At 47.1% G+C, this 15,452-nt stretch overlaps 1 protein-coding gene across 2 annotated transcripts in view; it reads right to left on the bottom strand.

Moving 5' to 3' along the window:
- The window catches only part of LOC309565267 (catalase-like), a 96,551-nt gene extending 81,707 nt beyond the window's left edge, over nt 1-14,844 (bottom strand). The window contains exon 1 of one of the 2 annotated variants that reach the window (XM_082270154.1): nt 14,694-14,844. In XM_082270154.1, the coding sequence (XP_082126280.1) occupies nt 14,694-14,720 (27 nt within the window). In that variant the 5' untranslated portion in view covers nt 14,721-14,844. The remainder of the gene's footprint in view (nt 1-14,693) is intronic. The other variant, XM_082270153.1, reaches the window with a different exon arrangement.
- Nucleotides 14,845-15,452: the final 608 nt, after the last annotated feature.

The following is a 15,452-nucleotide window of genomic DNA, read 5'->3' as shown; positions in this document are numbered from 1 at the left end:
GTGCCCTATGTGCTACAGCCCTGTGAACCCCACTTGCCACTTATAACTAAAATGATACAACCGACACACTTTTGAAGTCAAAATTGACCATAGCGTCCATTTATTAACAATAAACAACATATCAACATTCCTTAGAACAGAAATATATACAAATAACAAAAATGACCCAGGTTGCCGATCCTTGGAGGCACTACCAAACCAACACAAAATTTGTATCTGCGGAACCATTTAACCGGTTGCCGACCGCCGCACGACTATATACTGCGGCGGTCAGCCCCGGCCAGGCAGATTGACGTAGGGGTACGTCACTCGCCTGTCACTGACTTGTGAGCCAATTGCGGGCGGGCGCGCACCCGCCGAGGCGCGCGCCCGCCCCGGCTCGTTCACTGACAAGTCAGTCCATGTGACCGGCGGACCCGATTGTCCGCCGGTCACTCACGATCGCTCCAGTGAAGGGAGAAAGGTGGACGGCTTATGTAAACAAGCCGCCTGTCATTCTCCCCTGTGTAAAAATGGAGATCAGACGGTTCTACTATGTAGGACCATTGATCTCTGTTTTTACACCAATAGCCATGTCCCTTTACAGTTAGAAACACGCCCCTAGGACACACTTAACCCCTCCCTCTTCAATACAGTTAACCCCTTCCCTGCCAGTATAATTGTTACAGTAACAGCTGATATGTATAGCACTGATTACTGTAGTAATGTCACTGGTAACCCCAAAAGTGTCAAAAATGTCAGTCAAGGGTCCGATCTGTCCGCCGCAATGTCGCAGTCCCGCAAAAAAAATTGCAGATCGCCGCCATTACGCGTTAAAAAAAAACACCAAAAATGACAAAACTCTTTCCCTTTATTAGTAAACGCGATAACTTTCGCGCAAACCAATCAAAATACGCTTTTTGCGATCTTTTTTACCAAGCATATGTAGCATAAAACAAATTGGCCGAAAATGTTAAACAATTTAGATTTTTACTTTTTTTTGGGGGGGAATTTCATATAAAAAAATGTGAAAAATATTGTTATTTTTGCAAAATTGACGCCCTTTTTTGTTTATAGCGCATGATCAAAAAATCGCACAGGTGATCAAATACCACCAGAAGAAAGCTCTGTTTGTGGGAAAAAAAGGACGTCAAATTCGTTTAGTTACAGCGTCGCACGACTGCGCAATTGTCCATTAAAGTCACGCAGTAAAAAATCCCCAAAAAAACCCTGGTCAGGAAGGGGGTAAAATCTTCCGGGGCTTAAGTGGTTAAAGGTCCTCAGCCACAGAACACCAGCTTGAGGACAATAGGAAATCTCCCTCTGACACCTGCATTTCCACAAATTCCCTTTAACCCACCATAAACTGGGATTAACCAGAGGATGCCATGCCATAGACGGTACTCTGATATTACACAAAAAAATGTGGACGCCTCCTAGGATCCCATTCACCACACCACTACAACCACCAACAAGTCCACCATCCACAGGACAGAAGGGTGGGAAGTTTCTTTATCGTCGAAGTGCCCCTCAGACTTTACGACCTCACCTCTACACAGTTGTTGCCCCTCTCTAGCATTACTTTCACCAATCAATGCCTATGTCTCTTCTACTAACTCCTGACCATGGTATTTATTTTACCTTTAACAACTAGACTACCCTGCTAGCCTAGTCATGCTTGCCTTGCACCTATTTTCTTTTGCTTTGGGCCTCTCTTGTTTCCTGCTGATAGGAGAGCTGTAAGTCTGACTCAGCAAAGGGTGTTTCAGGCATTACTACTCTGCTGCTGTTCAAAGAAAACAAACTGACTTTGCACAGCTTTAATTTTTATGCGACTGGAATGTCTTTAGTTGATTTTACCTCTTGTCACCCACATAATGCATAGATATGTGCGGGGGCAAGGAGGGTGGGCTTTAATGCCCATGTGCTGCACATATACATATAATCAGTCTCTGGTAATAATCATGATCTGGCTGGACTGTCTCTCAATCATGTGACCCCTATGAAAGCCAATAACAATGGTCACAGTATTGGGCAGTCCTTCCCACCCCCTGGACTCAGTCAAAAGGGACAATAGGGTTGGGAGGGAAGGGGTTAAACTAAAAGTTAAAGCGGAGTTCCACCCATTTCCTTCATCCCCCCCTCCGATGCCACATTTGGCACCTTTCAGGGGGGAGGGGGGAACGGGTACCTGTTTTTGACAGGTACCCTTCCCCACTTCCGGGAGACAGCACCGCTGCATCGTCCCTCGGAAGTTTGGCCCCCTCCTCCTTGCCCCACCTCTCAGCCAAACCAAATGCGCAGCGCGCTTCGCGCATGCGCATTAGGGGCCCGCCCAGAGATGTATAGTAACTAAGTAGAACTACTTCACTACTGTACTTAAGTACCGAAAGGCGGTATCTGTACTTTCCTGGAGTAGAATTTTTTTCTCCTACTTCCACTTTTACTTCACTACATTTTTTCAATGATTTCAATACTTCTACTCCGATATTTTTTTTTTTGTGCTGCATAGTTACTCGTTACAATTATAAAAATTACCACTGCCAGAACAGTAGATGGCAGGTTTCTTGAAGCTCAAAACATGTGTATTATGAGCGCATACCAAAATAAAAGCTACTGTATGTATAAATAAAAGCTGCATTTGAAATAATAAAAAACAATATGATGTTCAAACTTTTGACTTCTTTCTTTAATAACTACATAACACAGTACTTGTACTTCTACTTTCAGTACTTGAGTAGCATTTTTTTTTTTCAAAACTACTTGTACTTTTACTTTCAGTACTTGAATAGCAACATTTTTACAAAAACTACTTGCAATACTTAAGTACAAAAAATGTTGAGTACTTTAGTACTTCTACTCAAGTCACTTTTTGATCGAGCACTTGTACTTTTACTCAAGTATGGGTTTCGAGTACTTTATACAACTCTGGACCCGCCCGTGAAGCTGCATGGCTTCCCTGCCGGGTTCCCTCAACAGCAACGGCGGCGGCAGCACCCGACAGCCGATGGAAACATCGGCTGCGGTGCCGACATCGCTGGACTCCAGGACAGGTAAGTGTCCTAATATTAAAAGTCAGCAGCTACAGTATGTGTAGCTGCTGATTTTTAATTTTTGGAGGGGGAGGGGGTGAGGCTGGAACACCGCTTTAAGCTGGGCTTTCATAAACTGCCTTTTATACAAAACAGGCTGGAATTGTTATTTTTGGACATTTTAAAAGAATGTGGGAACAGTTTACGAAGGATTAAAGTGTAATGTTAATGTAAACACTAACTGAACGATGTTTAGTTTGCTAAAGCCCTGTTTCCAATAAACTTTTTTATTAGAGAAAATATTTGTTTTCCTCTTTTTTTTATCCTTTGTTGCATCTTAAGTATTGCAGATCTACAGTGGCCTTTTTGCAGCCATGTCCTGTCTACATGTTCTCAGTGCTGGCTGCATTATTCAGGGAGGGTTTCTTGATAGTGACAACAGCGGGCCATGACATTACAATGGGTCAGTGATAGAAGTGATGAAATGTCTGCTTGTAGTCTTTATTGGAAGCCTAATGCCTCGTACACACGCAACGATTATCGGCCGACCGATCGTCCGACTTTTGTCCAGAGTGGTGTTTTGTTGGTTGGAATGTGCCTAGACTGCACATGAATTTTCTCGGCCAACAAAAATCTACTTCAGAAGTGATGTCATGTGCTGGTTTACTTTCCGTGTGTTTTTTCTTCTCTGAGCATGCCCAGTCTTGCTCATCAGATTTTTGTCTGCCCGAAATCTGTACTGACTGATGGAAAATCGGCCGTTGTGTTGACGGCCAACAAAAATTTTATAGCCTGCACACCTGATTTTATTCGGCCGAAAAGTCGGAGTCGGTTGTCGAAAGCATCATACTAACAAGCCGAAAATCGGCCGATCGGACGTTGGCCGAAAATTCCCGGCCAATTATCGATGCGTGTGTACGGGGCATAAGCCTTTATCAGTTTCCAAAGGAAGTTAACCAAAAAATGTGTAGGTAAAATCACAGAAATATTAAGTATTTGAAATGCCTCTGAACTTGTTGAGGGACAGTCAACTCCCTAGCACAACCCCTCCCCTCCTGTCATGTCATAGCCATAGCTCCTCCTCTGGGATTGTCCAATTATTTACTGTGCTGGCCCAGATGCTCTGCCCCTCCCTTCACCTTTTATGTAGCTCTCAAGGGAGAAACATTGGGAAATACTATAGAGCTGCCTTTCTCAACCAGGGTTCTGTGGAGTTCCCGGGGTTCCTCTAGAGCAGTGGTCCTCAACTCCGGTCCTCAGGGCCCACTAACAGGCCAGATTTTAAGTATTACCTTGGGGAGATGCAGACTAGAGTACTGATATCACCTGGGATGTATTTCAGTTATCTTGCAAACCTGGCCTGTTAGTGGGCCCTGTAGGCCAGGGTTGAGGACCACTGCTCTAGAGCAGTGATGGCAAACCCTGGCACCCCAGATGTTTTGGAACTACATTTCCCATGATGCTCATGCACTCTGCTGTGTAGTTAAGCATCACGGGAAATGTAGTTTCAAAACATTTGGGGTGCCAAGGTTTGCCATCACTGCTCTAGAGCACAGGTGTCAAACACAAGGCCCGCGGGCCGAATGCGGCCCCCCAGGTCATTTCATGTGGCCCTCACACCTCTCTGCCCCACCTTGTCTCAGTAGTCGGCAGCAGAGAGGACAGAACTCCTTTGCCAGATCCTGTGTTTCTCTGTGCTGCTGCAGAAAGGCCTGTCTTTGCACCCCCCCCCCCTTCTCAGCAGTCTGCAGCAGAGAGGAGGGCAGAACTCCTCCTACAGATCCTGCAGCCACACCACCACCTTGTCTCTGCCTCCGCTGGTCTCAGCATTCAGCAGACTCTGTAAGCTGACTCCAGCCCTCCTCTGGTCCTCCTCCATACCTTGCACTTTCTTCTTCCCAGATCAACCCGCATCTTCTTCCTGGCAGTAGCACAAGGTAAGGGGGTGCGTTGTGATGTAAGGGAGGGTGGGTGACTCTTGACTTATGATGGTGGGGGGCTCTTGACATCTCATGTAAGGGTGTAAGGGGGCATGGGGTGCTCTGGACATCTAAACTTACAGATATAACCGGCTCTTTGAGGACAACCATAATTTTGATGCGGCCCGCATTGAAATTAAGTTTGGCACCCCTGATCTAGAGGATGCTAGGAGTTATTTGACTAGTGGGCAGTGACAAATTGACCTCCTGATAGTGACAGTATAGTTCTAAAATCAAGGGCTGTGGAGGGGAACCTGTTGAGTCTATCCCCATTATCTTTGATAGGTAACCACAGACACCAAGGACCTTTTCAACTGTCTTTAAGGTTGACATTCTTCCCAATGACCATCAAAATATTGGCGTCCGTCTCCTACCGACTACCAATGTAAAGGAGCACTACCATGACCACCAATATAAGAAGGCATGTCTTCTACCGACTACTGATGTAAGAGAGCACTATCGTGTCTATGCACAGCTGACTACCCGTGTGAGGCTGGGTTCACATATGTGCAGCCACAGTTTGCAGCCGGGGCTCCAGTGCAATCCTGTTCACCGGTTCAGGTGCGGTTCAGGTGCAAATTTCTGCCTGAATTCGCACCTGAACCGGACTCAAAAACGCACAGCACCCTTTTGGAAACTGAACCGCGGCTGTTCCTGGACATGTGTTAACCAGCTCCACTGACAGCCGGTCACATCCAATTCGCACATATGTGAATCCTGCCTAAGAAACCGCTACCATGGCCACAAACGTCAAGAGGTCTTTCTCTTACTATCCACCAATGTAAGGAGGCCTGTCTTCTACTGAATACCAATGTAAGGGAGCACTACCATGGCCACCAATGTTAGGGGTCTTTCTCTCACCGGCCACCAATGTAAGATGGCCCGTCTCCTACTGACTACCAATGTAAGGAAGCACTACCATAACCACCAACTTCAAGAGGTCTTGCTCTCACTGGCCACCAATGTAAGGAGGACCGTCTTCTACTGGCTACCAATGTAAGGGAGCACTACCATGACCACCAACTTCAAGAGGTCTTTCTCTCACTGGCCACCAATGTAAGGAGGCCCATCTTTCACTGACTACCAATGTAAGGGAGCACTACCATGGCCACCAATGTTAGGGGTCCTGCTCTCACTGGCCACCAATGAAAGATGGCCCCTCTCCTACTGACTACCAATGTAAGGAAGAGCTACCATAACCACCAACTTCAAGAGGTCTTGCTCTCACTGGCCACCAATGTAAGGAGGCCCACCTTCTACTGGGTACCAATGTAAGGGAGCACTACAATGACCATCAACTTCAAGAGGTCTTTCTCTCACTGGCCACCAATGTAAGGAGGCCTGTCTTCCACTGACTACCAATGTAAGGGAGCACTACCATGGCCACCAATGTTAGGGGTCTTTCTCTCACTGGCCACCAATGTAAGGAGGCCCATCTCCTACTGACTACCAATGTAAGGAAGCACTATTATAACCACCAACTTCAAGAGGTCTTGCTCTCACTGGCCACCAATGTAAGGAGGCCTGTCTTCTACTGGCTACCAATGTAAGGGAGCACTACATACCATGACCACCAATGTAAAGGCATACTTCTCTCACTGGCCACCAATGTATGGAGGCCCGTCTTCTACTGACTATAAATGTAAGGAAGCACTAACATGACCACCAGCTTAAAGAGGTCTTTCTCTCACTGGCCACCAATGTAAGGAGGCCTGTCTTCTATTGACTACCAATGTAAGGAAGCACTACCATGACCGCCAACATTAAGGGGTCTTTCTCTCACTGGCCACCAGTGTAAGGGGCCCATCTCCAACTGACTACCAATGTAAGGGAGAAGTACCACGACCACCAACGTTAAAGGGTCCTTCTCTCACCTGCCCACCAACGTTAAGAGGTGGTTCTATCACTGGCCACCAATGTAAAGCCCCGTACACACGATCAGATTATCGAACGATCTGTCGTCCGTTTTTTTTGGCATGCTGGTCTGATGTGGAAAGTGAAGAGGTTTTTTTCATACAAATTTTCCCGTACGAGAATTCTACTTCAGAAGTGATGTCATGTGTTGGATTGCTTTCTATGTGTTCTTTCATCTCTGAGCATGCCCAGTCTTGCTCATAAGATTTTTTTCCGTCGAAATCTGTACTAATGAGACGAAAATCGGACGTTGTTTTGACGGACGACAAAAATTTTATAGCCTGCACATCAGGATTTTGTCAGCCGAAAAGTCGGAGTCGGCTGTTGAAAGCACCATACTAACAATCTGAAAATTCACCTCTCCCACTGACCATCATGGTAAGAGGACCCATCTACACTGGCCACCAATGTGAGGGGAGGGTTCTTTCCCCTGACCTCCAATGGGAGGGAGCACCAACCTTTTCACTGCTTTTCTTTTATGGCTATAATTATTTACTTAATTTTAGTTTTATGACTATTAGTGAAAATAATTTTCCCCTATAGGGCATGTGGGTGTTAAAAATGACTAGCCTTTGTGTCGAGTTTTTACTTATTATTATTATTATTATTATTATATCTACAACTTACCCTAGGTTCAAACCTAAGCGGGTTGCAGTGGATGCATTTTTCCGTTGCATTTTATTTTGACATGAGTTTCTGACACATTTTTGATGTGTTTGGTGCTTTGGGAGGTGTCTGTTGTCATGCCAGAGAAACCAGCAGAAATGCATCAAAAACGCATCAGTGCTTGTGTCTTTAACCACTTGCAGACCGCCGCAAGTACATATACTGCGGCGGTCAGCCCCGGCCAGGCAAAGTGACGTACCGGTACGTCACTAGCCTGTCACTCGCTTGTGAGCCAATAGCGGGCGAGCACGCGCCCGCTGAGGCACGCGCCCGCCCCGGCTCGTTCCTTAACAAGTCAGTGCATGTGACCGGCGGACCCAATGTCCGCCAGTCACTCGCGATCGTTCGCCGGGAAGGGAGAAAGGCAGGTGGCTGATGTAAACAAGCCGCCTGTCATTCTCCCCTGTGTAAAAATGGAGATCAGACGGTTCTACTATGTAGGACCGTTGATTTCTGTTTTTACACTAGTAGCCATGTCCAATCACAGTTAGAAGCACGCCCCTAGGACACACTTAACCCCTCCCTCTCCAATACAGTTAACCCCTTCCCTGCCAGTGTCATTTTTACAGTAACAGTGCATATGTATAGCACTGATTACTGTAGAAATGTCACTGGTAACCCCAAAAGTGTCAAAAATGTCAGTCAAGGGTCCGATCTGTCCGCCGCAATGTCGCAGTCCCGCAAAAAAAATCGCAGATCGCCGCCATTACTCGTTAAAAAAAAAAACACCAAAAATGACAAAAATCTTTCCCTTTGTTAGTAAACGTGATAACTTTTGCGCAAACCAATCAAAATACGCTTTTTGCGATTTTTTTTACCAAACATATGTAGCATAAAACAAATTGGCCGAAAATGTTAAAAAAATTAGATTTTTACATTTTTTTGGGGGAATTTCATATAAAAAAATGTGAAAATATTGTTATTTTTGCAAAATTAACGCTCTTTTTTTGTTTATAGCGCATGATCAAAAAATCGCACAGGTGATCAAATACCACCAAAAGAAAGCTCTGTTTGTGGGAAAAAAAGGACGTCAAATTAGTTTAGGTACAGCGTCGCACGACCGCGCAATTGTCCGTTAAAGTCACGCAGTGCCGAATCGCAAAATAGGCCCTGGTCAGGAAGGGGGGGAAATCTTTCGGGGCTTAAGTGGTTAATGCGTTTCCACTGCGTTTTTCATGCATTTCTGATGCATTTCCATTGAAGTCTATAGAACCAAAAACGCAACCTGCTGCGGGCAAAAACCTCCCTCACCCCTTCCAAAAAAAAAACACTGGTTGAAAACACAGAGGTGTGAACATGACCCATAAGAAATCATGTTAAATGGACTGTAGTGCATTTCTGCAAAACTGAAAAGACGCTGCAAAATGAATCGGTGTGAACCCAGCCCTACTGATCACACAATACATTTTTAGCAAGGGCTCCCTGAGACTTGAAAAATATTTCTAGGGATCCCCAAAGGTGGAAAGTTTGGGAACGGCTGCTATGGAGGGTGGCCATAGTGACAGCCTGCTGGGGCTGCTGACATCACATCCAAGATGGTGGCAACCAGCAGCAGTTTCAGGGCTTTTGAATGGCTACAAAACGTAGGCTTTTACAGGTAAATAACACATAAAATATCTGATATACACATATAATCTTATGGACAGATTCTTTTTAACCACTTGCCAACCGCCCGCCACAGTTTTACTGCAGCAGGCTGGCTCGGCTGCACAAACCGTCGTAGCACTATGTCATTCGCACGCGTGGTGCTGGAGGTCAAGCGTGCGCCGCCGGCGGTGTGCTCCCGCCCCCAGTAGGTAGCGGGGATGCCAATGCACGGGGCTGGTGGCCCGATTGTCACCGGCCACCTGTGATCGTTTCCCGCTCAGAGAGAAGAATAGGCAGCACAGTGGTGTAGTGGTTGGGCGGCACAGTGGTGTAGTGGTTGGGCGGCACAGTGGTGTAGTGGTTGGGCGGCACAGTGGTGTAGTGGTTGGCACTTTCACCTAGCAGCAAGAGGGTCGCTGGTTCAAATCCCAACCACGACACTACCTGCCTGGAGTTTGCATGTTCTCCCTGTGCCTTTGTGGGTTTCCTCCGCGTACTCCGGTTTCCTCCCAAACTCCAAAGACATGCTGGTAGGTTAATTGGATCCTGTATTAAAACAAATTGGCCCTACTGTGTATGTATGTGAGTTAGGGACCTTAGATTGTAAGCTCCTTGAGGGCAGGGACTGATGTGAATGTACAATGTATATGTAAACACAGCTGACCGTTCATCTCCCTGGTACGATCACAGAGCTCCTGTGATCATTCTATTTAGGATCACAGGTCTCTTTGGTCATTTCACAAGCCCCGCCCTCCACAGTTAGTAAACACTCCCCTAGGCTTACATTTAACCCTTTGATCACCCACTGTGCTAACCCCTTTACTGCCAGTGTCATTATTGCAGTAACAGTCAATATTTTTAGCACTGATTACTGTAGTAATGTCACTGGTCCCCCCAAAAGTGTCAAAAAGGTCAGTTAGGGGACCGATCTGTCCGCCGCAATGTCGCAGTCCTGCAAAAAAAATCGTAGATCACCGTTATTATTCGTTAAAAAAAAAAAAACACCAAAAATGACAGAAATCTTTCCCGTAGTTAGTAAACGCAATAACTTTTGCGCAAACCAATCAAAATACTCTTATTGTGATTTTTTTTTACCAAATATATGTAGCAGAAAACAAATTGGCCAAAAATTAAAAAAATGATTTTTACATTTTTTTTGGGGGGGAATTTCATATAAAAAGATGTGAAAAATATTGTTATTTTTTCAAAATTTACGCTCTTTTTTTGTTTATAGCGCAAAAACTAAAAATCGCATAGGTGATCAAATGCCATTAAAAGAAAGCTCTGTTTGTGGGAAAAAAAGGACGTAAATTTCGTTTGGGTACGGCGTCGCACGACCGCGCAATTGTCAGTTAAATTCGCAAAGTGCCGAATCGCAAAAAGTGGCCCGGACGTAAGACAGCAAAATCCTCCGGTGGTAAAGTGGTTAAAGCCATCGCCGCATATGTAACAAAAAAACAGTCGCAGCAGGAAATATCATTGCACGCTGCGCATCACCGGGGTTGTTTGTTATTCTTTATGTAATGTTATCATTTTCTGCAGCCGGAGGAGGTTGGGACATTGCCAAACTCTGAAAACACTACTTCCTTAGCTGTCATGCTGGTTCAGTGGCCTCATAAATGAGTCTTTATCTCAGCAGAAGCATGCAGCAAGTGAAGTCAGAACTAAAGATGGGCACACTTCCTTCAGGCTGGGTTCTCATTTATGCGAATCGGAGGCCGGTTTCCCCTGCATCCAATTTGCATGACAGGAGAGTGTGACCGGCTCTCAATAGAGCCCGTTGACACATCTCTGGGGTGGCTGGGAAGCGCATTGCAGAAGGGTCCTGTGCGTCTTTGGCTCCATTTCAGGTCAGAATTCGAGCAAAAATTGCGACTTGATTTGTCCCCAAATGGTGAACAGGGACACTCCAGACCCCCTCTTCTGCAAGCCGAGTGTGAACCTGAGGTAGCCACCCAGTAAGTGCCGGTTCACATTAGTGCGATCGCGGAGATCGCATGTAATTCGGAGCGCACTGCTCCTAAATTAAATGCGAGCTCACGTGCAGTGCGAATTTCAGCCATATTCTTTGTATGGCTGAATTCGCACCGCATCCGCAATAAACACGCACATGAGGCATTTTTTCATCCGCAGCAGAATCGGATCGCATAGTGGTTCACACTAGTGCGATCCGATTCTGTGCAAACTTGCAGATCGCACTGCGATATGCAATCGCAACTGGGGGTGTCGTTAACTTTTACAGCATCGCACGGCCGCGCAGTTGTCCGTTAAAATGATGCAGTGCCAAATCGCAAAATAGGGCCTGGTCAGAAAGGGGGCAAATCCTTCCGGGGCTAAAGTGGTTAAGTGCCGACTGGGTCTAATGGACCCAGCCAGACCCATGGTAGGGCCCAGCACTGAGGGCTATCAATGCGCGTCCAGTGGCCACTGGGTTAGGCTTAATTCAGGCATAGTGTAGTGACTGGCATTTCTTCCGCACTGGAAGAACACCAATCACCAATAGGGCTCATAGAAAACAATTGTTTTCTTTGCACCCTGTTCTTACTGCAACGCAGACCACAAGTGCAGCTCACAGGAAGGCATTGCATAGCAGTGCAACGCACGGTGCTGCTGTGTTGTGACATTAAACAGGTGTTACTTTATGCACCTCAAATAAAAAATAAGGGCTCTTTCACACGGTCCGTCTCCGTAGGCGGATCCGTGTTGCTCAGCGGGGATCGATCCGCGATCCCCGCTGAGTCGGGGGATGACAGCTCCGTCTCCGCTTGCAGAGCGGAGAGGGAGGTGTCTCAGCCCCCGCTGCCCTCTATGGGGGATCGGATGAGAGCGGACCGCCTGTCCGCTCTCACCCCATCCCATCCGATCCGATTACTGAACGGATGGAAAAATAGGGTTTCCATCCGTCCAGATTTCAAGGACAGGATCGGATACGGATGGCAGCGGGTGTCAGCGGAGGTGTCTCCGCTGACATCCGCTGCCCCATAGAGCTGCATGGATCAGATCCGATCAGATCCGCCTAAAAAACTGACAGGCGGATCTGATCGGATCGCCCGTGTGAAAGAGCCCTAAAAGTGGGAACTGTGTGAAGAGCTAAAATGCACATCGCACTACCCCCTGCTTCACTTCACTCCAGCCCAATATTGACATCTGCCCACACACTAAGCCTAGGTTCACGCTATGAATCACATATGAATCGCACAGGAATGGCCACTGCAGTCCTGTGCAATTCACCTGTGATTCAGTATGGTGCAAGGCCTGAAATCGCACTGCATCGCCCCCAAAAATCATGCATGCACCAATTTTTAAAACGTACTGAAACCAGATCACATGATCAAGTTGTACCATGTGATCCAGTGCAGGCAAATAGTTTCTGCTGCATTGCAATACGTGCAAATCCGCGGCACGTGTTTACCCCCGTGGCTTTGTATAGTTTTTACCTTACCCTAGGCACAAGTGTAAACTAAGCCTAAATCTCATTTAAAATTATAAATATAAAATTTGCTCTAACCACCTTACGACTGCCCACCGCACCTATACTGCGGCCGTTCTGCGCCAGATCACGTGTCCAGTATGCGATCTGACACTTTCTGAGTCTTGGGCATGCGCCGGCGGCGACTTGCTCCCACTGTGATCATACACAGCTGGAGCCCAGCGGGGGGTACCGTGCACTCGATGTCCGCCGTCGCCCACCAATTGTTTAGTCCACAGGCAGAAGGGCAAACAAGGCAGACCACCGTTCTGTCAGTAGGGAGGACATTGATCCCGGTACCATATCCCACAATCCTTTGCATGCAGTCACTACTAGCCACTGATTGGTCAGAGAATCCCACCCACCCCGTTGTTATCCCACCCACTTAACTTTAGTACTACTTTAGTGGAAATGCAAACCGTACCAAACCGCACCAAACCGTACCGAACCGTTCCAACACCGTACCATGCGGTACCAGCAGTGGAAAAGCAAACCGGGCCAAGCAGGGCCGGGTAGAGCCCAGCCGGTACTTGCAGTGGAAAAGTGCCGATTTGTTCACCGCAATAACCTAGCCCTAGCTATAAGGCCCCGTTCACACTGGGGCGACGCTACTTCCCGGGGCGAACTCACAGGTCGCGGCGCGCTGCTCGCCCCGCGACCTCGGAGCGGCCGGCACGGACTTCATAACATTGAAGTCAATGCAGGTCGCTCCAGGTCGCCCCAAAGAAGCTCCGGACCCTTTTTCTAAGTCGGAGCGACTATTAGAACGGGTCCACAGCTTCTCTATGCCAGGCGACCTACGGCGACCTGTCAGGTGACCAGGTCGCCTGACAGGTCGCCCCAGTGTGAACGGGGGCTAAGTCCCTGATCGCCACCATTACTAGCAAAAAATAAATAAAAATACATACAGAATACATATTGGCCTACACTGATGAAGAAATTCGGTTTTTATACATTTTTTATTGGATATATTTTAAAGCAGAAAGTAAAAAATATTGATGTTTTTTCAAAATTGGCAGTCATTTTTGAGGTGCTCCAATACCACCAAAAGAAAGGTCTATTTGTGGGGGGGGGGGGGAAAAGACATAAATTTTATTTGTGTACAGCGTCGCACGACTGCGCAATTGTCAGATAAAGTAACGTAGTGCCATATCGCAATAAATGACCTGGCTATAAAGGGGGGGGGGGGGTAAAACCACTTGACTGGAGGTCAACAAGGCAAAAAAAACACTTTCGTAACCTAGGTTCACACTTGGGGCCGATTTGAAATTGCGCGCGTTCAGCTGAACGCACGATTTCAATCCGACTTTGAGTCCCGGGTCACACTTGTGCGATGCGGGGAAGGCTGCGAATTTGCATCGCAAACGCACATCTGGCAGTTCACACTGCCATATGCGATACGCAGGGGGTGTCAATTAAATGTTAACGACACCCCCAGTTTGATCGCATATCGCAGTGCAATCTGACAGTTCACACAGGATCAGATCGCACAAGTGTGAACCACTGTGCGATCCGATCCTGATGTGGCTGGAAAAAAGGGTCCTGTGCGACTTTGGTGTGGGTGCAGTGCGAATTTCAGCCATACAAGGTGTATGGCTGAATTCGCATCCGCACATCCGATCGCATGTAACGAAGGAGCAGTGCGCTCCGATATTACATGCGATCGCCGCACTTGCAAGAGTGTGAACCAGCCCTGAAGGTGATTTCACAGGTTCCTGCACCGATATCTATTGAAATCGCCCCCCAAAGTAGCCAAAAGTAGTACAGAAACTACTTTTCGGAATCAGTGCGACGCAGCTAAGTCGGCGTCGCACCGATTCGAACGGTGCAATTGTCTCTGATTTGACATGTCAAATCGCACGTCAAATTGGACCAATGTGAACGTGGGCTAAGATGAAATCCGGTTGCCATGGGTTACTGCACCTGAAATGAATATGCTAAAGATTAGAAGAATAGGAACAAAATATTGCCTCAGAGATGCTCACGGTAACCATTTCAAGAAGGCATTTTTCAAGTGCAAAGGCCTATTTGGTTGCCGAGTGGCAAATATGAGGCGGTGTGTGGTACCTGGAAGGGCACTCTGCGCTGGTCCATGGCGACGGTCGCTCGGAGATCTGGTCAGGTCACCTGTAAGCTGTAAGAACTTCTCTTCAGTACTCTGGAGTAAAATATGATGAATCTCCTCCCAGCCCTTCCTGTCCTCCTCCTCCACGCCCTCCTCTCAGCCTCACATTGCCAAATATTCTGTGTGCTGAAGACGTTGGCTGTGAGAGGCCGGCGGGGAGAATGTTGTGTAAAAACAAGTCATTTCATGAAATTTACATTCAAGAGAACAGGCGTGTGTTTTTGGTTATTTTCACACAGGAGAAATGATCTGAGAGGAATAAGGCCGCATTCCAAACCTACATTTACATGCGTTTAGACGCAGGGGTCTTCAAACCATGGCCCTCCAGTTGTTCAGGAACTACAATTCCCATCATGCCTAGTCATGTCTGTGCAGAGGCGTAACTAGAACCTTCAGGGCCCCGGTGCAAGAAACCATGAAGGGCCCCCCGGACCCCTGGCCGGGACCCTTCCCTTCAAGTCTGGGGCTCTTCCCACCTTTACTCTCGTTGCGGGGCCCTTAATTACACTCCCGCAGCGGGACCCTTTCACAAGTTCTGCAGTGGGCCCCCTTCCTGCCATCTTGGGGCCTCCCCACGGTGTCGGAATGCCAGGGCCCAGTTGCAAGTGTGACCTTTGCGACCACTGGTGTCAGTAGTTTTTATTTTTTGGTATTTTAATTGTATTATTTTTTATCATTTTATTTTATTTTTTTACAATGTG

This window comes from Pelophylax lessonae (genome assembly GCF_965119305.1).
Source record: "Pelophylax lessonae genome assembly, chromosome: 10".
NCBI classification, from domain to species: domain Eukaryota; kingdom Metazoa; phylum Chordata; class Amphibia; order Anura; family Ranidae; genus Pelophylax; species Pelophylax lessonae.
This window is presented reverse-complemented; position numbering and strand designations above follow the sequence as displayed.